Source organism: Cicer arietinum, chromosome 7 (assembly GCF_000331145.2).
Source record: "Cicer arietinum cultivar CDC Frontier isolate Library 1 chromosome 7, Cicar.CDCFrontier_v2.0, whole genome shotgun sequence".
In the NCBI taxonomy this organism is placed as follows: domain Eukaryota; kingdom Viridiplantae; phylum Streptophyta; class Magnoliopsida; order Fabales; family Fabaceae; genus Cicer; species Cicer arietinum.
The window spans coordinates 21,098,107-21,124,832 of record NC_021166.2 but is presented as its reverse complement, the minus strand read 5'-3'; the positions used below and the strand labels follow the sequence as shown (position 1 = coordinate 21,124,832).

The following is a 26,726-nucleotide window of genomic DNA, read 5'->3' as shown; positions in this document are numbered from 1 at the left end:
CTTTAAGTTTCAAATATTTCTAAATACTTAACTATTATTTTCTAACTATAACTTTTATTTTGTGTGAGGCTTTTTGTTGTTGTTCCTTGGAATGATGCAAAAAGAAAGTTAGCTTCTAAATATATGTTGACATTTTATTTTCTGTTTGAAATGTAGGGTATATGGATTACTTTGTTGTATTAATATGGTTTGCAACTTGACACTCTAACTAGTGCTATTGATAAGCAATTGAAAGAGCTAAGACAAGGTCATATTGAGTTTAAAATGGAAAGTAAACCAATTTTGGATGTGGGAGTTGGAAAGGTACTTTTATTTTTCCTTACAACTCCTTATAGATTTCCTTACAAAAGGGAAATGTTTTGTTATGTGAAATATTCTCATGTGCTTACAATAATAACCACATGTAAGCTACAAATCAGAATCTTTGTTGGAAAATATTGGCAGTATTCATGAATGTTGTACTGCAAGCAAAGTCTGCTGGCTTGAAGAAGAGTAAGTAGTATACACCTCTAATGTACATGGTTTGTTATTATAATCTTGGATTTGACTTGTATGTGAAACATTGATGTTATGATTGTTCTTTCTTTTCACTTTCCATCATTTTCTCAGAGTGAGAAAAGAAAAAAAAAGTCAGCTAAGATTTCATTACATCGCACAAAGGAGGATACAAAATATGATGTCATCAACTGGATGACAATCTCTCAAAGAGAAAGCTTTTGAAATATTTCAATTCCACTGTTGTTATTTTTTCTTCTAATTTGCATTATATGTATGCATAAACCGCTGAAATCACTTGGTAAATCCTCATAGTGCAACAATATTCCTTTGATTAATGTCATTTTAATTATGTTGATTTTGATGTAATTTGCAGTAATATTCCTTTGATTAATGTCATTTTAATTAGGTTGATTATGATGCAATTTATTTAATTTATACGTGAGAATGTAATTTGTATTGGTTGTGTTGTCATGTGAATGTGACTTGATTACATATGAATTTGTGATTTAATATTTGACTTAGACTTTGTGGCCAATGGTAAATACTATCTCCTTGAGAGCAATAGTACAACCAAATTTTGATTGGATTAGATTTTGATTATATTTTTATAAAAAATTGTGATCTAAAAAAATTGAAAAATTGAAGTTATAAAACAAATATGATGTATGATTGACAGATTTAGCCAGTTATTTTAATGGGCCAGAGTTGTCTTAAATGTAACAAATTATATTGGGTCAAATTATTTTTCATGGCTAGGTCTATATGCTATTTATTTTAAAAAAATTGTAAAAAAAGGTCCAATAAAACCCAAAAGTCTAATCCATTTTTACCCGTCCATTCACAACCGTCATCTGGTGACTTGAATCCGACCGACCCGAAATAAAAAAATAGACGAGATTGAGCTCATAATTTGCACCCGTGGATTCAATCAATTTTTCCCATGTCCACTCTTACTACTGAAACAAAAAGATAATCATTTTGACGAGGTGTCTCTCATTTTAATTTATTATTCCAAGAGGCAATTGCCCACTAGTGTGATAAAAAGAACTTTAATTTTATAATTATTAAATAAATTAATAGTCACACTAACCCACATATATAACATAAAAACTATTATCTATTTATTCAATTAAGATAATAAAGTAAAAATAATGCACTCTAACCTAAGTTATAACCTCACATGAGCAACTTGAAGTATCATCTAACTAAGATAATGAGATAAATATTGTTACTAAATTATATATTCTATTCGAATAATACAAACTTATACACTATAAATAATCCAATATAATTATTTTTATTATTTTATAATTTTCTCCAAACAAAATTTATTCTATCAAAATTTTGGATTAAACCCATTTTACTAGAAACAAAAGCACTATTATAGTTTCATGCTAGAAGAATATGTCCTAGGAATATTACCAACCACATGTACATAGCGTGGAAAGCAATACAAAAAAAAAACCCAAAGGTCTCTCTCATGGTTCAACTTGAGAAAGTAACAACATAATAGCACTCAACACATACTAGTGAATATCGCCCTTCAATAGATCCAAGTTTATATCACCTTTAATTTTCTACTTTATTTTACAACTATATATTTTCCAATTATGCCTAAAAAAATCCAATTAATAAATTTGTGACACATTAGTCAAGACTAGCCTAATTTAAGGTACCCCAAACAACCCTCCAAGATATGGATGCAACTCAAACTAACAAAATTTACGTTGCGGTAGGCTATGATGTGTTAGATGGATTTCAAACATTGGATTGGGCTTTGAAGAAATGGAATTCTCATCCAAATATTTCTATAATCATTTTACATGTGAAATACAACCCTTCCAAAGATCATGTTTATACTCTCCGTAAGTTTTTTACTTATTTGTGTCTTAAATTTTCTTTTTCAATAGGTTTGTTTAGTGGCTAGAAAAGGAAAAATAATAGAGTGATAAAGAAATTGTGAGTTGAATTTTTATTTATAGTGAAATATTAACAATATTAATAATTATTAATATTGATTGTTCTATAAAAACTCTTTTTCACGTAATAAATAAAAAGTTTTTTCCTTCGTACCATTGAATCTCAATTGGATTTTCATTTATATTTTGTGACTTTTTTTTTTTTTCAGTTGGAAAACTCCCTGCAAAAGGTGCATGTGAAGAGAAATTAGATTGTATAAGGAAATATGAGCAAAACATAATCAACAAATTGCTTTCCAAGTATATAGCTTTATGTGACAAAGTGAGAAAATTTTACTACTTCCTTAACATAACTCAAATTAAAGGAACTTTGCTTAAATGATTTCCTCTAATTAATGTATTGTATCTCTGTCTTTGTACTGCAGATTCCAGCTGAAACATTTGAGGTTGAGAGATTTGATGAACCAATGCAGAATCTCACATTAGACTTGATTCTTGGTCTAGGAATAACCAAATTGGTCATGGGATTTTCATTCATGAGACCTTCTATGTACTCTTTCTATCTTTATTTTCTTTTAAATATAATTTTGGTAACTATAATATTTAATAAATATTAATTTTAGTCTCTAATACTTTTTTAAATATTCTACTTTTTTAAATATTCTAGTCTAAAAAAATAAACATGTTTTTTTATGGATGACAGTATAACCTGCACCCATCCAAACCAGCTTGATTTGGGCGAGAAAACCCACTTTGACCGGATGCGGGTGAAGATTTTATCTGAAATTAAAATTTGGGAGCGGAGACGAGTTTGGGGTAGTGATATCCATCATGCGTCCGCTCCACAAGTAATATTATAGTAATTTTTAAATTTTCTATACATATACATATTAAATATACTTAATATTTTTTTAAATATTAAAAATTATAATCTTATCTTTATAGAAAATATTTTTTAATTTTATTATTGTCTATTAATAATTTTTTTATTATATTAATTATAATAAATATGATTTTTAAATTTATAATTTTATATATATGAATAATGTGAGTGTGGGCGGAGAAACCCGAGCTCCATTGCGGATGAGGATGAAACCTAAATTTCACACCCGCTATAAAATGAGTACGAGTTTTTCCCAATTAATGGGGTGCGGAGTGAAGGAGGCAAAATCCGCATCCGCTCCACTCCATTGCCATGTCTAATGATTTTAGTATGTGGTAGAGACTTAATAAGAGACTAAAACTATGGTTCTAAATTTGAATTGTAGTTTACATTTCAAACCTTGATATTGCATCAAAATGCTGATAAATGAGTCGATATAGTTGCAACTACAACTGTGATGTCACAGGAGATCAAAAACGTACTAAGGGTTCAAACTCAATTTACCAATTTTCTGGATATAAAAAAGATATTTAATCGTGTAATTCAAAAAATAATTATTACTCTTTTCTTCTATATAAAAAAACTCTTCGATGGCTTTGCTAATTACATTTTAATTTTCATATGGTATAGAAAATCAAAAGATGCCATGAACGGATTGTTCTATGTTCATCAGCACAAGCCTGACTTCTGTGAATTATTCATAATATGTGGAGGGAAACAAGTTTCACCAAGAGTGAAGAATGGTGAAATAACCATGGAGGATGATAATGGTGTCAAGGTTGCCAAAATGAGAGATAAGATGAGTTTCAAAGATTGGCTAGAGAGAATGATAAGCGATAAAACCATTGATTCCAACCACAAGAATTCTAGTAGGTCACCAATTTCCTCAACATATTTGGAGGCTCATCTAGAACAAAATTATATCCAAGAAATTGAAAATTATTTACATGAGTTAGTGTCCTTAAATTTCGAGGAAGGAAGTTTTGGACAAGACAATCATGATTCCTTCGTTACTCCAATTGAGCCTTATTTCCAAAAACTTCAAATTTCTGATAATAAGGTACATAACTAAAACTATCATATTCTCGAGTTTCATATTGAGTATCATTTTAGTAAATATAAGCTATCTCAAAATCAGTGTTATTTTCAATTTTCAATGCACTTTAATGATTCTTTTTTCTTATACTACATTTCAATAATTACTATGAGCACAACTTACAAAACATCGATAATAGTAAAAATCTCACCAATAATTAAAATGAGTAGTTTGATAAAATAAATTCTCTCTTTATTTTAATTATTACATTTCTTAATACGTGTGAACAAACTTTAAATGACTCTCTTGAAATAAATAGAGTAGATAACATTTTTCAATATTTTGAGTTTTTATTAGATTTCATAGGCCCATTAGTAAGGAGTGTGCATAGATTTAGCATTGATGCTTCATATTAAAGATGTGGATATATGATATATGTTAATGTCTGACATCAATATATTTAGTTTCCATTCAATTATTTCTAATATTTAAAATTTCAAATTATTATTGATGTCAATACAAAAGAGACTAACCCTCTATGTTCATTATATATATGCACTTTTATATTGGGATGTTACTTTCTCTCGGCACAAATTATTCAAAAGTACACATTCAAAACTGCACACGTTTAATTATTGTTTGGATGCATACATTTGAACTTATATTAGGGATGGGAAAAGCAACCCCGATACATTATGTCACATATTTACATAAAAAACTTAATGCACAAATTTGATACCTACTCAGAGTGCTGCAGAAAAATTTGAGATCCTCACAGATAAACTGAATGAAGCTTACAATACCATCCAAGTGAAAAGAAAAGAAGAAAAGGACAATTTGGAGAAGCATGCAAAAGCTGAATGGGCTATTTATATATGCAATCGTCGGGTAATAATATTCATTAAGCAATTAATCTATGTGTTCCAACAATGTAGTTTCCACCTATAATACTTTTGGGTTTCAATATATTTTTTCTTGTAAATATATAGTGAATGGAAACAAAAATTGTACTTACAAATATACTTTATTTTAATTTTAGTCTTTGCTTTAGTCCTAACAAAATTTGTTTATATTAGAATTAATCTTATATTGGTAAAATATTTAATTTTAATACCTCTAATATGAGTGATAAAAAGGACTAAAATAAATATTTAAAACATATAACAAAAACTAATTTTAATATAAATAAATTTTGAAGACATAAACAAAATAACAAAAACAAAAAATATGTATATTTACAAAGATGTAAATTTACATGGACTAAATCAAAAGATTGTAATTTTATAGGACCAAATCTATATTTAAATCATTTTTTTTACCACAAATGATATCATATTTTCAGGAAGAAGAAGTTGAATATTTAAAAAGTGAAGAATTGACAAGAAAGGACGAGCTAAAGAAGGAAGTGAATGCAGAAAATGAAAAAATTAACAAAATTAGGATGAGTGTTGAAGAGAGCAAGCAAAGGCTTCATTCACTAAAAGAGCTACAACTAGAGCTTCAAAATAAGCTTCATGTTTCCAAATTGAAATTTTCAGAATTTGAAACCAAACTAGAGAAAGTAAATGCTGCAAGGAATGAGATGCTAATGAAAATTGAAGAGCTAAGTAGACAAAGGGATATTATGAACAAATGGATTATGTTTATCAAAGAAAAAAATGTCACAAAAATTAGTACTAAGGTAATAGAGAATGAATGTGGTTTAAGAGAGTACACAAAGGAGGATATTATTTTGGCCACTCACAATTTTTCAGAACACTTGAGGTTGAAATCTTGTGAGAATTGGAGTAATGTCTTTAGAGGGTATATTGACCATTCCAATGCTGCAATCAAGATGCTTGATTCTACTCTTGGCTTGTCCCAACAAGATTTCCAAGCTAAGGTAAACAAGCTAACAATAAATATTTAACCTCTGTTGTTTATAAGTTGTAAAACATATCTTAATTTTTGTCCTACATTATTAGAAGAGTTTCCTTCACATGGTTGGACAATACTAGTAGTATAAATAAATATTAACTCATATTTTAGTAGAGTTAAAATTTGTGAACAGGGTATAAAATTGTGAATAATTATATAAAAAAATCCATTATTTAAATTAACATGGAAGTTTTGTTAATACATGAAAATTTTATTTTATTATAAAATCAATATTTTAGAGAAATTTTCTGTTGTACTTCGTTCGTTCTTTTTTAAATGTCATTTTTTTTTATTTGTTGTTTTTAAATGTCATTTTTATATAACTTTTTTTTTTGTCGATTTCAAAATTTAAAGTAGTATTAACTAATGTTTTGTGAAAATTACCCTCAACTATAGAGATAAATAGGTGAAATAAAATAATAAATAGTTAAAGACATTATAAAAAAGAGACAAATTACATAAGTAAGATTTTTGTGTGTTTAAACAATATTAAAATAATAATTAAAAGCGAATAATACCGTCAATGTAAAAACAATTACACTTATCAATACATCATAATCAATTATGATATAAATAAAATTCAAGAATTTATTTGATTTGATCGTTGCAATCATCTTGTTACATTATTAACAATCTATTTAAGAATTTATTAGTTCACATTATTAACAATCTATTTAAGAAAGACAAATGAAAAATATTTATTCTATAAAATATTCTATTGTTGATTATTTAATTTATTTGAACAGAATATTCTATCGTAAAATGAATAATTAAAATGTTCATAAATTTTAGTAAACTTTTCTGAAGTTAGAATGTTTATAGTTGAGGTCTCTTGGTAGTATTTGGCATCCTCATCTTGTTGCTGTATTGGGCTTCTGTTCTGAGCCCAAATGCTTAGTTTTGGAATACATGCACAATGGCAGCTTGGAAGACATACTACTTTGCAAGACAAGAATCAGGCCCATTAGCTGGCAAGATCGCATAAGGATAGCCATAGAAGTTTGTTCTGGGATGGGCTTTCTCAATGCATTTAAGCCCAGGCCCATTATTCATTGTCATCCTTCTCCATCCAACATCCTCCTAGACTACAATTTTGTTGCAAAGATCAAAGGGTTTGGGCTTCATGGGTGCAATAAAGAATGTGATGTTGGGTTAGATATGAAGGCAATAGGGGTTTTGTTGCTTCATCTTTTGACTGGAAGAGGAAATTTGGTGAAAGTGGATAAGGAAGCAATTTTTGATGAGATTGGTGAAGAATGGCCATTGGATGTAGCAAGAGAAGTTTTGGGCTTGGCAATGAGGTGCATGACCATGAATTGTGAGTCTAATCTAGAAATGAGCATAACAAGAGTGATGGAGGAACTCAATGAGATAAAAAAAAAGGGGTGGTGAATCTAGTAAAGTGCCTAACATATTCCTTTGCCCAATCCTTCATGTTAGTCTTCTAACCTATCTATCTATGTATTTATTGACTTATTGTTAAAATAATGATCCAATGTTAGTCAAAAAAAATAATAACATTTGATGAGTTGTTATGTCTTGTCAACAGTAAACATTAGTGGTGAAAAGCATTAGCAAAGAAATATTAAATTTTACCTAAAAACCATCCGCAATTCAACAAAGTTATGCAATTTTTACATGAGAACATAGTACTAGTTAGATATGATTAGTATAAAATCGTACCCCCCCAAAAAAAAAAGATATGATTAGTGTAAAAAGTGTTGAACTAATGTAAAATGATTGTAATAAGAAATGTTTCATTTTTATGATTTTATTTTAAAATTTATCAAATTGTTATTAAATGTATTTAAAGAAAATGAATTCGATTAACATATTTTTATTTATTGTTGATCTATTTTTTATCAAATAAATTTAAAGATTTAATTGTTATGCATTAATCATTAAAAAAATTACATATGTATTCAATCAAATGTCATTTTATTATGTTAAATCATAAAATATCTCCATAAATATTTATATCATATATGATTGAAGGTATGTATGTATAAAAATATTATGTTAAATCATAAAATATCTCCATAAATATCTATATCATATATGATTGAATGTATGTATGTATAAAAAAAATTTACACTTTCAAGACATATAATAAAAATCTCAATTTAATTAAATAACTTATAAAATATTATTTCAGTTTTCCTTTAACATAAGGTTACAACATTTGTGATGTTGAAATGCAGAAAGTAATGAGAAATCCACACATAGCATCTGATGGGTTTTCTTATGAGCTAGAAGCACTAGAAGAATGGTTGCAATCTGGGAATGGCATATCTCCCAAAAGTTTGAAGTTGAAGAACGCATTACTTTTCCCTAATCATAACCTCTGTTCCCTAATTAACTACTGGCAAAGGAAGAGATCAGATATAAGGCTGTAAAATAGAGACACCTAGTACATAACTTTTACCTAATAATAATACTAATGACTTTCACATGATTTAATTACAATTACAATTTTTTGGCACATTAAATGCATGGATATAAACAAGCATTTTTTTTCCTTTTTAATCAACATAAAATTTATTTAATTAAAATTTTAGAAGTTGTATTAAAAAGAGTAGATTAATGGGTGTGTTTGTATATGTATATATATAAGGGAGTACTTTTTATATATAATGGTGGAGTAATTGGATTATATACATAGTAACTTTTTCTTTTATGTTCTCAAATAAAAACTCCAACATTGTAATTGAGAGGTTGAGCCAACGCGCTACAACTAAAGATCTGTTGTAAGATTTATCAACTGTCATTGATTTATTTCAACTTTAAATATCAAACAGAAAGAAACTGCAAAAATGAATTATCATTAGATTAAAAGAATTATGTATAAGTACAATAGTTTGTTCACTTTTTCCTTTTCAGTTCACAAATTTACCTATATGTGAGAACATTTTGTAATTTCACAAGCATAATCAGTGCTGTACTATTTCCTATTTGGTAATCTGTAATTCAATCCATTTATATATTCTTCATAAGCTGCTATATCTTCTATGCACACTAACACAAACATCGGACACGACACTAATACACACCGATAATACTTTATGAAAAATTTAATCAAATGCGTCGATGCTGTATTAGTATCTGACACTACCATATGTCAGACATTAGACACACCTTCAATTTGTAGCGCCGATGCTATATAGATAATTCAGTAGAGAATGTTACCATTAGTGCCTGGATAGAGTAACTCAATAGATAACTTTGTAATCAAACTCCTAACCATTTTGCCCAACAAAAACATCTAGCAACTTTCCTTGGCAGAGAATATTGAGATGCCAATGAAGGATCATTTGCAATGTCTTGAGGTTGCATCCATAAATACACCCCTCTTTCTTGTGAACTTCCTGGGACAGTTTTGTCCAGTATGAATGCCACCAACAATGTAACCACCATGTTTAAGGACATAAGGCCATTGATTGCAAAATCAAGCTAACAGAAATGAGACAATAAAAGGTACAAGTTAGATTAACTTCACCAATAAAAGAAACCAGCTACTAGTTTTAGTGATCCGGATTTCTTGCAGTCAGAAAATCTGTGCAGTTATGGAGTCAGCAAGTCGGGACCGTTCGGTATCTGGCGACTCAGGTTGAGTTTATTTTTTAAATCGTTTTAAATCTAATATATCGAGTTTTAAATATGTATTGTTTGATGATTTTGACTAAAGACTTGCTAACTGTGTGACTTTAAAAACTCTCTAACTATAGGGAATCCAAATACTAACATTAGACGCTAAACATTTGTACATAGATTTGTTTTGGCTTAAATGAACTTTTGGTCTCTCTATTTTCACTTATTCATGATTTTAAAATCTGAAATATAATCTTTCAATTTTTAAAATTTCATACTTTTTCTCAACAGTGAATTTGAAGATTGTTATTTCGGATATGTCAAGTTGACTAATAACCTAACAAAGTCAATGGGCGATGAGACAATGCATATGTGGATTATATTTTCGGATGAAGACAAAATAAGTCCAAAATTAAGTGACGAAAATAAAATCTGAAATTTTAAAAATTGAGAGATTGTATTTTCGGATTTAGAATGAGGGGCTAAAATCGTGAACAAGTGTAAATATGTGAAATTAGAATTAATTTGGAGAAATCATTATTGATATAATAAGCTTGTAAATTAATTTATCTAACAAGATGATTGACAATAACATATTCATATGTAAACCATCAAAGCTATTCCTTATTATACTTTTAATAAAATAATAAATATTGGATTCAACTATCCAAGGGATATAAGCATAGATAAGTGCTTACTTGTTTAATGCCTGAATGGAATGGTCCACTAGAAGCAGCTGCATAAGGAACTAGATAAGAAGGCAATATCAAAGTGGATTGAGGCTGGTATTGTTGAAAATAGGAAGGGATGGATAGACCAAGGAACAATGAAAGACCAACTATTGTTATGTTCCTAAAACTTCCTGATTGACCATACTGTAATGTTGAGAGTCCTAATGCTGTTATAAGAGCCCACATGAAACATAGTACAGATGCAGCCAAGGCCTGTGGAATAGAAGCCAGAAGAGCACCCACTTTTCCTATAACAGAAAAAGCATTTAGAACCTTGTTTGCACTTTATTACATTAATTAAAATGAACATGAAAATATGTTAAGGATTTTCGTTTTTCTACTTTTGATTACAAAATACTACTTATAATTCGCTTTATTTTTTTTATTTCTACTAGAAAGTAAAGGAAGAAAACTATTGTGTAGTTAAAAAAACAATTTCTCAAACTGAATTTTGAATCACGCTGAAGTTGATAATACGTTGTCAACATTTCATGCCAGCTTAGTGGTAAGAGTGTGACCTTATAACTTCAAGATCTTTTATGAGATAGTTTTAAAAGTTAGTGTCACTTTAAATAATGATAATTTCTCCCATCCCCAATTTTTGAAAAATAAAATAATATATGTAAATAGAAATATTGTGAGAACTAGTTCAAAATTTTTAGATGGACCAAAACTAACCATTACATATACTTAGATTCAGTTGTTGAATAATTTTTTGACATAGAATTATGACTCATGTCATTGAGTTTTGTTACTTTACCCATAAATGAGAAGAGGATCATGAAGGCTGCTCCAAGTTCCACTACCCTCCTACTTGCAACCTTTGTTATGTCAATTGTGTGAACATTTTCTATCAAGGTAGTTGATCCAGTTCCTGAACCCCAAAGACCTGCTAATATACTACATAAACCCTCCAATGCAATTCCGCGGCTCACAACTCCTGGGATTGGAGGCCTCAAATTAATTCTCAGAGATGCACTGTGATAAGTTCCAATCTGGGAAAATGAACATACAATCATTATCATAGTCACAATTTTAGGGTCTGTTTGGATTGATTTACTTTTGATATTATAGCATAAACACTTGTGAGACTATTTGCAAAAACTTATGAAAACAATTTATGACATGTTTTGTTTCCAACTTATTTTCATTAGCTCGCTAAAATAGTTTATGACAATAGATTATAGTTTACATAAAAACAGTTTGACTATATTCTATCTTTTGTTATAGAAATAACTTATATATATTATCATATGAACTTATTCTACAAATGCTTAATTAAGTTATTTATCCTAACAGGCCTAAGTTTCATCTCCTGTACATATTTGGTCTTTTGCTTTAACATGAAAATTCATTTTAAGGTTTAAAAGTGACTAGGCACATTGATTATATGGGTTTTGTAAAGAAGTTTGTGGCCGCGAAATCAAGTTTTTATGTCTCTATAACTGCGATTTAGGCTTTATCAAACACATTTGACTCCGATTCTCCGCAATATCAAGGATCGCGATGCGGCCACAACCGCAATTTAAAGCCTTATTGATAACCACCCTTTTGCATTTATGATTTAACATGCATTTTTAAATAACAAGGTCCACAATGTTCAAATGGTGCTTGACATATAATAGGTTTTTATATTGGATCTAACTCATCTTTACAAAACTGACTTATTGGTAAAAGACTAAGGGGTACCACTTTTTATAAACTCTTTTCAGACCTTATCTATTTTCAAATTGAGACTTGAGATTTTCTCAATACTATATATGCATGCCATTTTATAAATGATATTTTACACTTGCAAGCATTTAAATATGATAATGTACTTACAGAATCAACAGAGGCAACCAGGGACACTATGACCATGATTATGCAAGTCCTAAAATGGAAAATAGGGAAACCCCATTGTAAAGGGTAAGGAACTCTGAGCCATGCAGAAGTTGACAATGCAGTTGATACATCAGTCCTGCAATGCTTCATTGTATAAGCATGATTTTTGCATGAATCAATCAGAATGTTTGAACTAGGGATGTTTGGATCACATCCTTTGTACTTATATGCTCCCCCAGCTGTTAAAAATGATGCATATATCCAAATTATTGTAACACTTAAAGGAACCTGCAAATATTAAATTGTGTCAACAGAATTTGTTAGTATATATAATAAAGGAAAACTTTAACTTAGAACTCTCAACAATTACACACAATTAATAATGAATTGCACAATCATTAGTTTAAGATTAGCATAAGCATCTAAATTCTAGCATGGTCAAGGATTTTATGAACTAGAGAGCACACAAATTGTACACAATATATGCCATGTCTCAAAATTCAAAATCAAACAAGTGACATTTTTAGGAAAAATATCCATATTGATCCTTGAAATTATAGAGATGCATCATTCTAGTCCCTCACATAGTCAGTTATCGATATCTCAAAATGATCCCTAAGATTACAAAATTTTAATTGAATTCGTCCATTCGTTTGTATTGACATGGACTATAAATCTATAATGACATTAAGTTAGTAATATTAGGGATCAATTTGAAACTAAGTGAATAATGTTAATGATGCATTTGATAAAAAATCAAGACGGATACAAACTTGATTAACATTTTTTAATTTTAAGGATCATTTTAGAATATCAATAATATGGGAGACTAAGCTAATACAACCCTAGAGTTTCACGCATTGATTTTGGTATTTAATCGATATTTTAATTTAAAAACTTACAGCATAAATTCGAAACAAGTGGTGTCCAAAGATAGATATTCCTCGAAGATGCTTCAAATAAGAAAAGAAGAAAAAATCTATATCAGTTTCAAAAAGTTGTTGACAAGAGGGAAATTTTGTTTATTATGAAAAGAAATGAAATAGTTGGGTCAGGAGGGCTCACCAGAGTGAATATTAGAACCAACACAATTTGTGGAATGCTAATTTCCATGCAAGTGCCAGCTTGTGGAAAGCCATAGCTAAAGAATGCTAAACCTACAGCAGCAACAGTTGGAGCCACCACAATTGGGTTGATTATCCTAAAACAAATAGTAATAAAATTGCAAAGAATGAACACATCACATACATAAGTCTTGATAACTTTCTTCTGACAAATTTCAGAGTAGATTTTATGATCAGTTCATTCACCATATATAAAATCTCATCAAATTGTGTTCTTAAATTTGAGCATAAAGAGCTTAAATTGTTCTTCAATCACCCTTTTCTCAGTTTCAGGATGTGCAAACTACATTACATTCTCTAAGAGAAATGTCAAAGCCAATGAATCATATAATATATAGTTGAATTACTGATTTTGTTTGCCTTTCCAATGATGATGCATGAAATATGATTTACTGGCAATGAATAAACCACCAAAATGGTCTCAAACTTTGTAGAACACTCTACATTTGGTGACAAAAAATATGAATATTTCAATTTAGTCCTCGATTCTGTAAAACGTTTCTCAAATTCATCATTTTGAGATTACAAGATGTCTAATTTACTAATTTCAACATGAAAACATGAAAGATATTTCTTTCCCATCAGAAATTTAACAAGCTGCTGGGAATACAAGAAAGATCAAATGCAGCTTCTTGTTACCTTAGAAGAAGAGACATTAAACCACTAAACCCCAGAATACATTGGAATATTGAACCAACAATTATAGCTCCTTGGAGTTCCCTCATTATGTGCCTAAATTTCTGCAGTTATTATAAGAAGGCCTTAATATCAAAAACCAAAAACAGTTTTCAACAATAAGAAGAAAAACCAAAGTAAACAAAAATGTGATTAGTTAATAAATTCTAACATTTGTCTTGCAGGTAGTAAAGTAATTTGAAATGCAGATGGTTGACAAGTTGTGATTAGTTGTCAAAGTAAAATAATGCTTTCTATCAGTGAACTTACGTGGTGTGTAAGATTTCGAAACTCTTCAGCATTGATGATAACTAGTGCCGGTGCCAAATACACAAATGAGCTCCCTTGAACTAAAGGCAGTCGAGTTCCAAAGTATAAGTGCAGTATCGTTGCGACGCCCGAAAGAAACAACATAGTAGAAATTACACTAGCAGTATCCTTCTGTCATGATTGATGCAAAAGTGAATAAATATGAGTTTGGAAAACTAATCAATTTTCATAATGCATAATCAAAACATCAACCATTATGTAAGAGATTATGCTTACATCTGTTCCACCCATGGTTGGGACCATGACTAATGGGATTAACACTAATGAGCCAACCAATGATAGGTAGTGCTGCAGACCATAATAGATAAGAAGTACTGCAGTTAAAGATGCTAAGATGTAAGTCAAAAAGAAGTACCAAATTATTTAGCATGTCAGAGAATTAACATTACTATTTATAACATGGTATCATACTTTGAATCCATGATTTACTATAAAAAATGAGGGAAAATGGGAGGGGGCATCACAATGCCCTTCATCAAACAATACGATATAAGGCCAAATATGTGTACTAATGCAACACGTATATACAATTATAGCGCCTTTGTTTTCAAGTTTTATCATATAAGCACATATTCAACGGATCTCATTAGAACTCTGCAGCAGAGCTTTCTCTTTTCTAATTATTACTCTATTTTAACCCTAGTATATTGAATAGTATGCAATAGGGTAAATGAAACTGATTAGAATATACTATGTTGACTAATGGCTACGTCTAGCATAAGGGTTCAGACATCAATTTTTCCATACAAACTCAAGTTAAAACAAACCATACTATTTTGATAACTATCTAAAATTAGCTTTGCAAGTTAAATTTGAGAAACAGGTAAAATCAATTTAAACTAAGTTTAATTGCTCTGTAGGTCTCTGAATTATTGAGAAAATTTTAAATAGTTTCGAATAATTCAGGACCTACAGAGTAATTAGACCTTTAGACTAACCAACACTCGGATTTTCTGTGAGTCCATACTTCATTTGAGACTGTCCTTGAAACTCTCTATGAGCATGTTCCTCATCCTCAGCATACAGATTCACCTTAACATCTCCTTCAGTTACACTTTCGTCTTCCTTCTTTTTTTCTGGCATAGGAGCAACTGCAGAAGAAACTCCCAGTGCATGGCCATTACCATCCCTAATCAAATTCATTATTCCATTAGTATCATCATTCCTTCTTAGTCCAATTTTCTTATCACCATAGCCCAAAACAGGTTCAACCCCATTTTTCTTCCTCTGATTTTGGTTTCCTATTGTCTCATTCAAACCATAATTTGACCTCAAAAACTTATCTTTCTCACCCCTTCTAGCTCCATGCTTCGAATCATAATCCGGTTTGATCTCATCGTCCATGTTGGGCCTCGCAACCCCGAGAACCGGATCAATCTCTATCTTAGGAGAAGACCCTCCTTCTCTTTGATCATCATCATCATCAACAACAACAACAGAACTCTTCTCTACATCAAAACCAACACTATCAAACTTCTCACTTGCACTAGTCCCAGCTTCACCAGAGTAATCAGACACAAACCCAGTTTTCTTTGCCCAAGTTCTCAACTCTTTAGGATTGTGATGCTTACTTCTTGGTACAAAAGGCTCAATTTTGATACCATTAGAATACTGCTTCTTGCCTTTGCTATTGACACCCCTCATAACCTTCCCCTTATCTACAATTTCTGAGCTTGACCCAGTTTCCATTGTAGCTTTTTCCTTTGAAAATTGAAGTGACTATTCAAAAATAAATTCAACCCAATATAGTGCAAAGAAATAATATTAAAACTTTGCAACAAGAAGGAACCTTAGGCTTCACAAAACAGCAAGGAAACAAAAAAAAAACTCCATAGAAAAAGAGATAGAGAGTAGAAGCAAAGGTACAGTGAAAGTGGAGAAAGGACAAGAAAAGAAAGTTAGAAAAATATTACAACAGAATCTTGTCTTCATTATAACTCATTGCAGCTTGAAAGTTTCTATCATAAAGTGTGAGTGTGTGTGACATTTTTTTTGGGAATGTTTGATGTTGACATAGTAAGAAGGTAATTTAGCAGCTGAATTATGAGATGGGAGGTGATAGTGTCAATGTGTCATAGTTATAACTGCAAGTTGAATCTTCATTTGGTCTTTTTTTTGTCTTCTTTTTGTTGGTGGAAACTGATACTACAACAACAACGTGGGACTCTTTGCTTCAAAATGAAGTTTCATTGTTTTTATTCTCCACAGCATAATTTCAGACAGAAGTGGAATAGTTTAATAATTTAATTGGTTTGTTTGTGACATGATAAGGATAATGATGATGATGATTTATATGGTGGAAAATGTGGGATTTAATATGTCCTAATCAAATAGCATTGCTGGAGGCCAGTTTAGTGTGGTTTGTTAAAGATTAGATTAGATTGATTTAACTGCCCAATTCCAAGAGCTAGAGGCTTACTTGAGATATATTGTTATAAATTAAAGTAAAAATAATTTTCAAACATTATTTTTTTTTAAATATTTAAGAAAAAACGAAAAAATTATTTTTAGTTTGTTTAAAATTATAAAAAAAATATTTTGTATATCTCTTTCTTATATTAAAATGATTTTTTTTAAAGCTAATTATAATAGTTTTTCATTTTCAGCATAAAAATTACAACTTTTTAAACAAAATGATTTTAAATAAGTCCTTACAGAAACATAACTAAAACATTTAAAATGATTTTTTTTACTAAATAATCTTAAACAAACACACTAATAATGATTTCACGTTTACATAACTAAAAACATAGTATTTCATATATTTCAATTTTATTACATTTGTAAATATTTTATTGTTTTATATTATTAGGCTAAAAACATAGTATTTCATATATTTCAATTTTATCATATTTATAAATATTTTATTGTTTTATATTATTAGTCTGGATGTTTTAACTTTAAATTTATGGTGTTTTCCATTGATATATTATATTAATTTTAATTAATGAATGTCATTTTTTAATAAAAACAAAAAATAATTTTACCGTTAAAATCGACTTGTATATTTGAAGTTGAGATCCACCAGCGAGTTTACTAACATAACATAACTTCTTCATGTTAAATTTCAACACAAAAGATACATACAAATATTGCATGAGTTGGGATTCAAAATAATTTTTTGGGATTCACTAACTACGTTGCATTTGGATTGTTTGCTGTAACGTGATTAACTAATTTTTAGAATCGAAAACATTTGTGTATACATCTACATTTTTAAACCACCGTGTAAGATTAGTTGCTTGCCTTAATAACAAGTTAAGATGAGTATTATATAAATCTTTTTTTTTTGTCGACTACATATATCATTCTTCAATTGTTTATACTTTTCATGATTTTATCCCCCTAATAAGTTACCTAACCATAATGAACCCAAATGTGAAGCTGAATGATACAAATTCTGCTGCTCTTCAATCATTATACTAAGGAAAAATGTAAGAGAGCTCCATAATTCAACCCATCTAAATTTTTATTATAAAAAAAAAAAAAAAAAAAATCATAGCATAACAATTATTATGCAAAATTATTAAATTATTTAACAATATTTTTAATCATATATTGATGTGAAGTATTCACCGACTTTACTATTGGACATCGACAAATCTCCTTCGGGAAATCCGGCTGCCACCTTTGATGGGTCTACCTTCTCAACCACATTTTCTCCGTTCAAATGAACCTGAAATCATGCTTAAAGGATCTAAATCTAGTTCACTCAATCCAATTTAATGTTGGTACAAAAAATTGATATATTTGCCCACAATATAGATATTCTTTCTTATATATAGTAGGACAAAACTTATGTGCATTTTCTTCAAAATGTTTTGTATAGATATTAAGTTAAAATGCATTTTTTGTAGTTATAACTTAGAAAAAAATTATAAATTTTAAGAAACCATAGTAGATATGAATATTTTAAGTTAAAAATTATACAAAAAGCACCTCAGAAAATACACCTAAGTTTTATCCTAAATTGTATATGTTTTTAATTAAACCTCTTCAGCATTCTTCCCAAAAGACAGTACTTTTCCGCATTAGGATCAAAGTAAATCAAAGCATCCCAAAGACATGCTTTTCAAAATGCTCTGCACGGAAGAACATCTAAATTTTTATTAAAAAAAAAAAAAAAAAAAAAATCATAGCATAACAATTATTATGCAAAATTATTAAATTATTTAACAATATTTTTAATCATATATTGATGTGAAGTATTCACCGACTTTACTATTGGACATCGACAAATCTCCTTCGGGAAATCCGGCTGCCACCTTTGATGGGTCTACCTTCTCAACCACATTTTCTCCGTTCAAATGAACCTGAAATCATGCTTAAAGGATCTAAATCTAGTTCACTCAATCCAATTTAATGTTGGTACAAAAAATTGATATATTTGCCCACAATATAGATATTCTTTCTTATATATAGTAGGACAAAACTTATGTGCATTTTCTTCAAAATGTTTTGTATAGATATTAAGTTAAAATGCATTTTTTGTAGTTATAACTTAGAAAAAAATTATAAATTTTAAGAAACCATAGTAGATATGAATATTTTAAGTTAAAAATTATACAAAAAGCACCTCAGAAAATACACCTAAGTTTTATCCTAAATTGTATATGTTTTTAATTAAACCTCTTCAGCATTCTTCCCAAAAGACAGTACTTTTCCGCATTAGGATCAAAGTAAATCAAAGCATCCCAAAGACATGCTTTTCAAAATGCTCTGCACGGAAGAAATACATTTTTCATAACATTGTTTCATCCTTAGACAACAAAATGCCAAACTGAATAATTCAAATCAAGCAAGATTGCATCAAACTTTCTACAACACTACAGTTCACATCAGCAGATCATAGAAACACTGATTCATGCTATTTTGCAACAAAAAAAACTTCGAAAATATATCAATCTCCTCAAGTACAAAAGGCATAGTATATATCACCTGATAGATACATTGCATTTGATACATTCATTACCTTTTCTTGTTTTGTTGGTTAAAGATACCATTAACATTGTTTCACTATGTCATACAAATTTCAAATATCCAGTCATGTTGATCAACATTTTCCGCATACCTGGTCAGAAGGAGATAAAAGAAAGGAGATACAAAAGGTTGGATGAGGATTCAACAAGCACAATAAAAGGTAAGGACAAGAAGCAAAAAAATTGAAATACATATGCTCTTCAGATTAGGCTAAAGAAATTTCAATTCCATAGAAATTGAATGAGTCAGAAATACCAAACAATAATGTGATTTACCTACCATGAGAATCAGAAGACCTTGTTCCTAAAATATAGCCACTTTTTGGACATGTTTTGACTAATTTAAGTTTTGCTTCCACTCTCCCCTTTACTTCCCTGCCCATCTTACCTCCCTTTTTCTAATTCTAAGCAGGTAACTACACCACAAAATAGTAGAGAAAGTAATGGTGCAATGTGGCAACATAGTAAGTAGAGGTTTCTATTTCTCATATAGTAACCCTCTTCGTGATAACGAAGAAAGTCACATTAAGTGAATGTATTATTGAACAACTTAATAAACCCTTATCATATAACTGTTCGTGATTTATCACTTTGTACAATGGAAGAGAGAATAATGGATAACTCTGCATAACTTATTTTTGTAAGCTATCCTATTTTCACAAGTTCTTCTAGACTATGAAGCACTAACATAGACACAGACACTGACATAGGACATAAAAATATTAATAATAATCTATGAAATAGAAGTGATTGAATACAACGACATGTGTTGCTGTCCAACATCAACACATGTCAGACACCTCCTTTAACCTGACGTACGGATGCTGCCTAGCTTCTAAACACTTGCACAAAAGTTTTAGTCATGAAAATCTCAAACAAACTCTTCTAAACACCCTCAAGCACACCTTGCAAGCTCATGACTTGGTTATTCACAGAAGCATCAACAATCATTTGCACATGAATGTCAATTATAAATTATTCACATACTTAACGTGGATCAAATTCAGCATCCAACATTCCAATCTAACACAACAACAAATTACTTACGAAAATAGCACATCTTCAATTCAAAGTGACAATTTCCATCATATATTATCAATCAAATTCACAAAAACCTACAAGAACAACAACAATTTCCTTAAACACAAACCAAAACAATGAAGATTCTGAACGAAATTCTTAAAATTCACTAACAATAAAAAACTTAAAGCAGCACGAAATTGACATCAAACATTCACAATTATCAACAACAACAACGTCATAATCACAACAAACGTTTAACTTTTAAAAAAATAAAATAAAAATAACTAAATGTAACAGCATATACACAAGGTTGACGGTAACGGTTGGTTATAGGGTAGGTGGTGTGAGAGAGAGGAGGCGAGCAACACGTTGTTGTTGGAGACGGTAACGGCGTTTGAGGTAATCTTCAAGGATTTCCATAACAGATAGAAAGCGTTTCATCTCATGGAGACGGCGTGTGAGATGGGCTTCACGAGCCCTGGCGCGAGCAAGCCGAGCTTCGGTGTCGGCGAGCCGATCGCGGAGATTTTCGAGCACCAAGGCTGAATGATCATCGTTGTTAACCCTATCTCTTTCAAACGATGGATGCTGCCCACAACACATAGCTTCAGATTTTTTTTAAAACAAAAATAAATTGTAATTGAAGTTCAATAATAAGGAGGATTGGAAAAAGAGCAACTTCTGGGTTGGGTTTGTGAGATTTTTCTACTTCTTCTCGTGCACCTATTTTTTTTAGTATTTTTTTTTTATTTTATTAAAATATTTTTTTTCTCGTTCTTTGTATAAAACACTCTTGGGTAAAAAAAATGTCATTTTTTATAAAAGTTTAATTATAATTTTAATTTATCTATTATTATTAGTTTAAGGAATGAATTTCTCTGTTTATATTTGTCCATAGTTTTAATCTCTCTTTTATATTTTTGAATTAAAAAAAAGAATGATTTGATACATTTTTAATGATATAATATATAATTATACGATATAGAACCATTTAGATGCATTAATTGTTCATATGTTATTAATTAAATTAAAAATATGAAGAAAAAATTGAAGTTAAAATCTAAGTTTTCACCGTATTTTATTTCAATTTCATTTGTATTAATCATTTTACATCATTGTATTATATGTTACGTTATTTAAAGTGTCCAATGTCATTTTTTAGTTAAAAAATCAAAGGGAGGGATACAAATTGTCGACTTTTAAAATAGTAGATCAATTTCGTGAACCAGTAAAAATATAGGGACTAAAATTGTAATTAGACCTTTTATAAATTATTACAAGGAAGATTAACTACTTTTTCACAAGAATATTCTTAGTTAAATGGAAAGAATTATAAGATTATTATCTTCTATGTTTTAATAATTAAAGGATAATTTTAAAAAAGATCGTGCATTGTAGATATATTTAATGTGAAGACTACTCTTAATTTTAGTAAATTAATAAAAATGGTCTTATATATAGAGACGAACGAAGGTAGTAGTATCCAGTAATATTAATAATGTTGATGATTGTACAATGTTTGAGATCATACATATTAAAGAGTGGTGAATTCACAAGAGCAGTGGTGATTTAGGTGTGGATTCCTCGTCTTCCCATTCAATTATGCAAGGATATTTTTCTTAAAAGGATTGGTTGCGCAATTGAATTTATGTTAAAAATTGATCGTTTGACCCTATTACATTTAAGAGGTCAATTCTAGAATCTGCGTTGAAGTTGACATATCAAGAAAGCTTGATTCTCGTAAGAATATTATGGGAGTGAAAACTATGAACTTAGAGTATGGAGGGCTACATGAAATTTTTTTCAAAGTGTGGTAAGTATGTTGTAAGAGAGATAGTTTCTGAGAATTGATAAAGGTGATAGGTGAACCATTGGTGGCGAGAGCAATTACAAACGCTGATGTTGAACTTTCTAAAACCCTAATGCACGACCCACTGAGGTCAATGGGTCCCATTTTACTGCGTTGACTAAAGTTAAATATGCCGAAAATTGTATTTATGAGAAGGTAACTATTATAGGCACAAGTAACCAAATTTTAATGTAGCCCAACGAGCTAGGGTTTCACAACATGCATGAAGGAAAAAATAAATTGCACACAAACAGAGGAAAACAAAAGAATCAAGCTCCTAAATTCGAATAGAAAAATAATACTCTTAAGAAAATAAAGTTAGTCGAAGAGCCACGAAAATTTATCCTAGTTCACCATAACATGGTAGCTACGTCCAATCCCTTCAACGTGAAGAATTTAATCTACTAGTTTACCGTTGAGTCAAACTTACACTTGAACACCTACTAGTCATACTAAATGTGTTTAATCTTCTGAACCTTCTAGTTTAGTACAGTCAAGTTGTTGAGGAGGGCAATTGCTAATGGGCTAGGTTACAACAAAAGGGTTCTTGAGTTATCTGAATAAGCTTTTGCAGATAGTGTTTACAGATTTGTTACTTTGTACATTCTTAGCAATAGCATGGAACATAATGATATTGATCAAAAATGCAAATGCGTTTGTTGCTTGTATTGTCTTCATTGAGGGAGGCGCGTCTTTTAAAGAGAACGATTAATGTTTCTAACTATTGTCTTGATTGTAATAAATCAACATAATTCATGAAGTTTCGTATCGTATCTTTGTGGAATTGATTTGCCATAGAAATTTTCCAAAAATTGATCTTGTAATTATTCAGTGTATCTTGTTTAAAACAGTTGGGAAGTAGAGGATATGATGGTCATAACATGTCTTAAGATCTTCAAACAAGTAGCAGATCTAGGATGTTTATCAAAGGATATGCATTTGATTTGTCTTCTTGGGAGTATTGAGTGTTGACTTTTTCAAAGCGTTGACTTTTTCAAAGGGTACATAATAATTCAGAGTCAGACGATCAGACGCTTTATGTGATTAACAGAGGCAGAGGCAAATTATTGCTTGTCATACTTATCAGAGGTAGAGGAACAAACATTTGTTGAATTCATCAAAGGCAGATAGTGCAAAACACATATTGAATTCATTAGAGACAATTTAACTATAACATTGATTTGCCTTTCTAAAGGCAACTGGGATGCAACGTTGTTCGCATAGAAGACTTAGAGAAACGACCTGAGGAGGAGGACAAGTGTTGTATCTTTGTCTTTTTCTTGTTATCAGAAGATACAATGAAAGTCTATTACACAAATATTTTATCTCAAACCTGCACACTTAATCACTATGTTAGAGCATTAAATTATTCTCACAAACGATTTTGTGATCATCAAAACAAGTGAATGACATAGTTCTTCAAATCAACTTGGTTCCAACACCTTTATATATGAAATTCTTTCAGAATCAGAATCAAAATAGACAACTACAAGCATTCAGGTTTGTTGCTACATGACTAGCCCATGATGACTTCACTAGCTTCCTTCAACAATCTTGGGCTTCTTTTTCTAAGTGGACAAATTCCATAGTTTTACCCCGATCAAAATAAAAATAGTGAAATACAAATATATTTAGTAATATCTTTGCCAAAAAGAAAATTCTTACTCACAAAATGAATGGAATTGAGAAGAAGTTGTCTACTAGTTTAAACCTATATTTTGAGAAACTCTATCAAGATTTAGGGAATGAGTACAATATTATTTTGTAGCGGGAAGAGATATTTTGTGTCAAACTATCAATTGAAAAAAGGGAAGAACCTTTGAAAGTGTAAAAGCTTTAGTAGCGAGGAAGAAGACAAACTAAGTAAAAGGATTAGGTTTTGGAAAAAGTTTTTTATAATATTGTATTTAAAAGGCACTAATGATGTCTAACCCCAAGGTTCCGAAAGAGCATGTACTCATCACCCTATTAAGATATGATATTCAAAAAAAATGTTTTTTAAGGTGTTGACACCTAATTTTATCTGCTATTTCTTTAGACTTTTTATAAAAAAAAATATATAAAAAATATAATAATAAAAATAAAAATAAATAATTAGGATTATAAACTTTAGACTATCATGGATGTTTCTGATTTCTATTTGCCTCTTATTCATGTTCAAACGTTTCACTCTTTTCTAAAACATAAAAAAAAAGGTATATGACTGAATGAAAAGAAACCGAAAAGAAATGCATTGATGGTAATAAAAATTAGTATAATAATTGAATGAAAACAATGAATTAATGGTAATAAAAATTATTATAATGGTGATCAATCAAATAAAAAGAAATAAATTAATAGTAATAAAAATTGTAATCAATTCATCATTATTTCATTATCTTTTATAATCTACACCAAGAGGAGCAAAGGGAAGAAAAAGTAAGGGAAAACAGTGTTGAGTAAAAAAAAATTAATAAAACCAGTCCAACAAAATCAATTCAACCGTGAGTATCCGATTTTCTTATCCTTCTCTAATTTTCTTCTTATTAGTTTCTTTGCTTCCTTTTAAAAATACTGCAGTTTTTTTTTCTACAAAATAAACTCATATGCTAAACTTAAATTTTTTTTTTGCAAAATTAACGAAAAAATATATTCCATGAAGACAAAAAAATTGGGATAAATATTAAAAAAGAATACTGAATAAATATTTATAATTGATTCATAAAAAAATACGGGAAAAATATTTATAATTGATAAATATTAAAATAATAAATATTTATAACGATTCATAAAAAAAAGGTGAAACAAATATTTGTTAGTGATAAATATAAAAAAAATCACATGACACATAATTGCTATTGATACATACAAATATTACAAAAAAAAAAAAATATTTGTTATTAAAACATACAAAAAACACAAGACAAATATTTATCGACAATAAATATAAAAAAATGTGAAATAAATATTTATCATTAATAAATATTAAAAAAACACATGACAAATATTTTGCACTTATACATACAAAAAAATAGATGAGATTAAGTTTTTATCAATATTTTCCACTCTATCAATTTCAATTTTAATTGGTCATTATTAATTAAATTCATTTTTCTATTGATTTTGTTTAATTATTATCTAAGAGAAAAGTATGTAAACGATGCATTACTCGTTTAGAATGACAAGTATTTTACTATTTAGTAATATATAGTAGAACAAACAATTACATATAGCACGAGAATTATTTAAAGGAAATGACTCTTTAAATCATTCCTAAAACAATCATCAGTCCAACATAACTTACTTCTCACTTATACTCAGATTACCAGACCATTTTAATCGAGAGTCAGATTATTAAAAACACATACACAAATTTCATTTTACTTAAAGAAAAACACACACACACGATAGGTTGTAGCACATGCTCTTTACTTAAAGAACTCCATAACCCAAAAGTTACGGACACAACAATCATATTTGATGCCACTAAATCCAGCTTTAGTTGCCAAATCCACAAATTCTTGCTTAGTTCTCTCTTTTCCTCCTGGGTTTTGAGTCATCATTAGAACATCTAATTGTGAGATAGTCTTTGTAGCATTACTATTGTCAGGTATAATAGGAAGAAGTGACTCCAGAACAATCACTTTCCCATCATCAGGGATAGCATCATAGCAATTCTTCAATAGCTTCAAGCAATGCTCATCGCTCCAATCATGAAGTATCCACTATAAAATTTAGAATATTTACATCATTAATTTTGGATAAAGAAATGACACGTGTAATTTTAAAGTGTGAAAATTTGATTGAACTTTTGTCTAAAAATCCTCTACTATTTAAGGCATCACATTGTAAAATTAACATTTTAACTATATTAACACCTTAAAACTTATCATTTGCAGCGCTCTAATAAATAAATTGAAAAAAACAAATTATATTCACTTTTCCCTTTGAATTAGAGAGCTTGTTTATTCCCTTAGCTATCCACTAAACCATGAAAACGATTCATATTCACTCACCTTCATAAAGATGGCATCTCCTTTAGGCACACTTTCAAACATATCTCCACCAACATGTTCCACACCTGCCAACATCAAGTAGCTTTTTAGTGTAGAACATTTGTTAAGAAATGACAAAATAAAATATTTGTATTGAAAAGAATTAAATTAAACTTTAAAAAAGTTGAATACAAAACTTTCAAAACAATTTTAATATATACTATATAAGTTTAATGAGTGTGTACTGGGGTGAAAATTAGTTTACATGACGGTGCATAATTCTTTTTCTAATAATATATCTATATTTACATATATAAAGCACTCATTATTGTTAGCATGAATATATATATATATATATATATATATATATATATAT

At 29.5% G+C, this 26,726-nt stretch overlaps 4 protein-coding genes and 1 long non-coding RNA gene across 6 annotated transcripts in view; 1 reads left to right on the top strand and 4 right to left on the bottom strand.

The window, feature by feature from the left end:
* Nucleotides 1-3,936: 3,936 nt before the first annotated feature.
* Nucleotides 3,937-6,380, top strand: LOC101501543 (putative U-box domain-containing protein 50). The gene is made up of 3 exons (XM_027337023.2): nucleotides 3,937-4,360; nucleotides 5,084-5,224; nucleotides 5,679-6,380. The coding sequence occupies exons 1-3, from the start codon at nucleotides 3,947-3,949 to the stop codon at nucleotides 6,243-6,245; spliced, it is 1,122 nt and encodes a 373-aa protein (XP_027192824.2). The 5' UTR covers nucleotides 3,937-3,946; the 3' UTR covers nucleotides 6,246-6,380.
* A 2,679-nt stretch (nucleotides 6,381-9,059) lies between these two features.
* LOC101500157 (nucleobase-ascorbate transporter 11) lies at nucleotides 9,060-16,778 on the bottom strand. Its single transcript, XM_004509647.4, has 10 exons — nucleotides 15,464-16,778; nucleotides 14,742-14,839; nucleotides 14,466-14,636; nucleotides 14,160-14,260; nucleotides 13,462-13,597; nucleotides 13,299-13,349; nucleotides 12,397-12,684; nucleotides 11,333-11,567; nucleotides 10,540-10,820; nucleotides 9,060-9,703 (listed from the first exon to the last, which is right to left on the bottom strand). The coding sequence occupies exons 1-10, from the start codon at nucleotides 16,212-16,214 to the stop codon at nucleotides 9,482-9,484; spliced, it is 2,334 nt and encodes a 777-aa protein (XP_004509704.1). The 5' UTR covers nucleotides 16,215-16,778; the 3' UTR covers nucleotides 9,060-9,481.
* A 1,198-nt stretch (nucleotides 16,779-17,976) lies between these two features.
* On the bottom strand, nucleotides 17,977-18,620 carry LOC113787794 (uncharacterized). The gene is made up of 2 exons (XR_003474311.2): nucleotides 18,518-18,620; nucleotides 17,977-18,201 (listed from the first exon to the last, which is right to left on the bottom strand). It is a non-coding gene; the product is annotated as an uncharacterized lncRNA (long non-coding RNA).
* A 1,950-nt stretch (nucleotides 18,621-20,570) lies between these two features.
* LOC101499828 (protein SKIP34) lies at nucleotides 20,571-21,258 on the bottom strand. The gene has a single exon (XM_073364048.1). It carries the CDS (start codon nucleotides 21,128-21,130, stop codon nucleotides 20,855-20,857), a length of 276 nt encoding a protein of 91 aa, XP_073220149.1. The 5' UTR covers nucleotides 21,131-21,258; the 3' UTR covers nucleotides 20,571-20,854.
* A 4,269-nt stretch (nucleotides 21,259-25,527) lies between these two features.
* LOC101499314 (cathecol O-methyltransferase 1-like) overlaps nucleotides 25,528-26,726 on the bottom strand; it is a 4,806-nt gene continuing 3,607 nt past the window's right edge. For both annotated transcript variants that reach the window (XM_004509644.4, XM_004509645.4), the window contains exons 3-4: nucleotides 26,372-26,436; nucleotides 25,528-26,080 (exon numbers count right to left, since the gene is read on the bottom strand). In XM_004509644.4, the coding sequence (XP_004509701.1) occupies nucleotides 25,784-26,080; nucleotides 26,372-26,436 (362 nt within the window). In that variant the 3' untranslated portion in view covers nucleotides 25,528-25,783. The remainder of the gene's footprint in view (nucleotides 26,081-26,371; nucleotides 26,437-26,726) is intronic.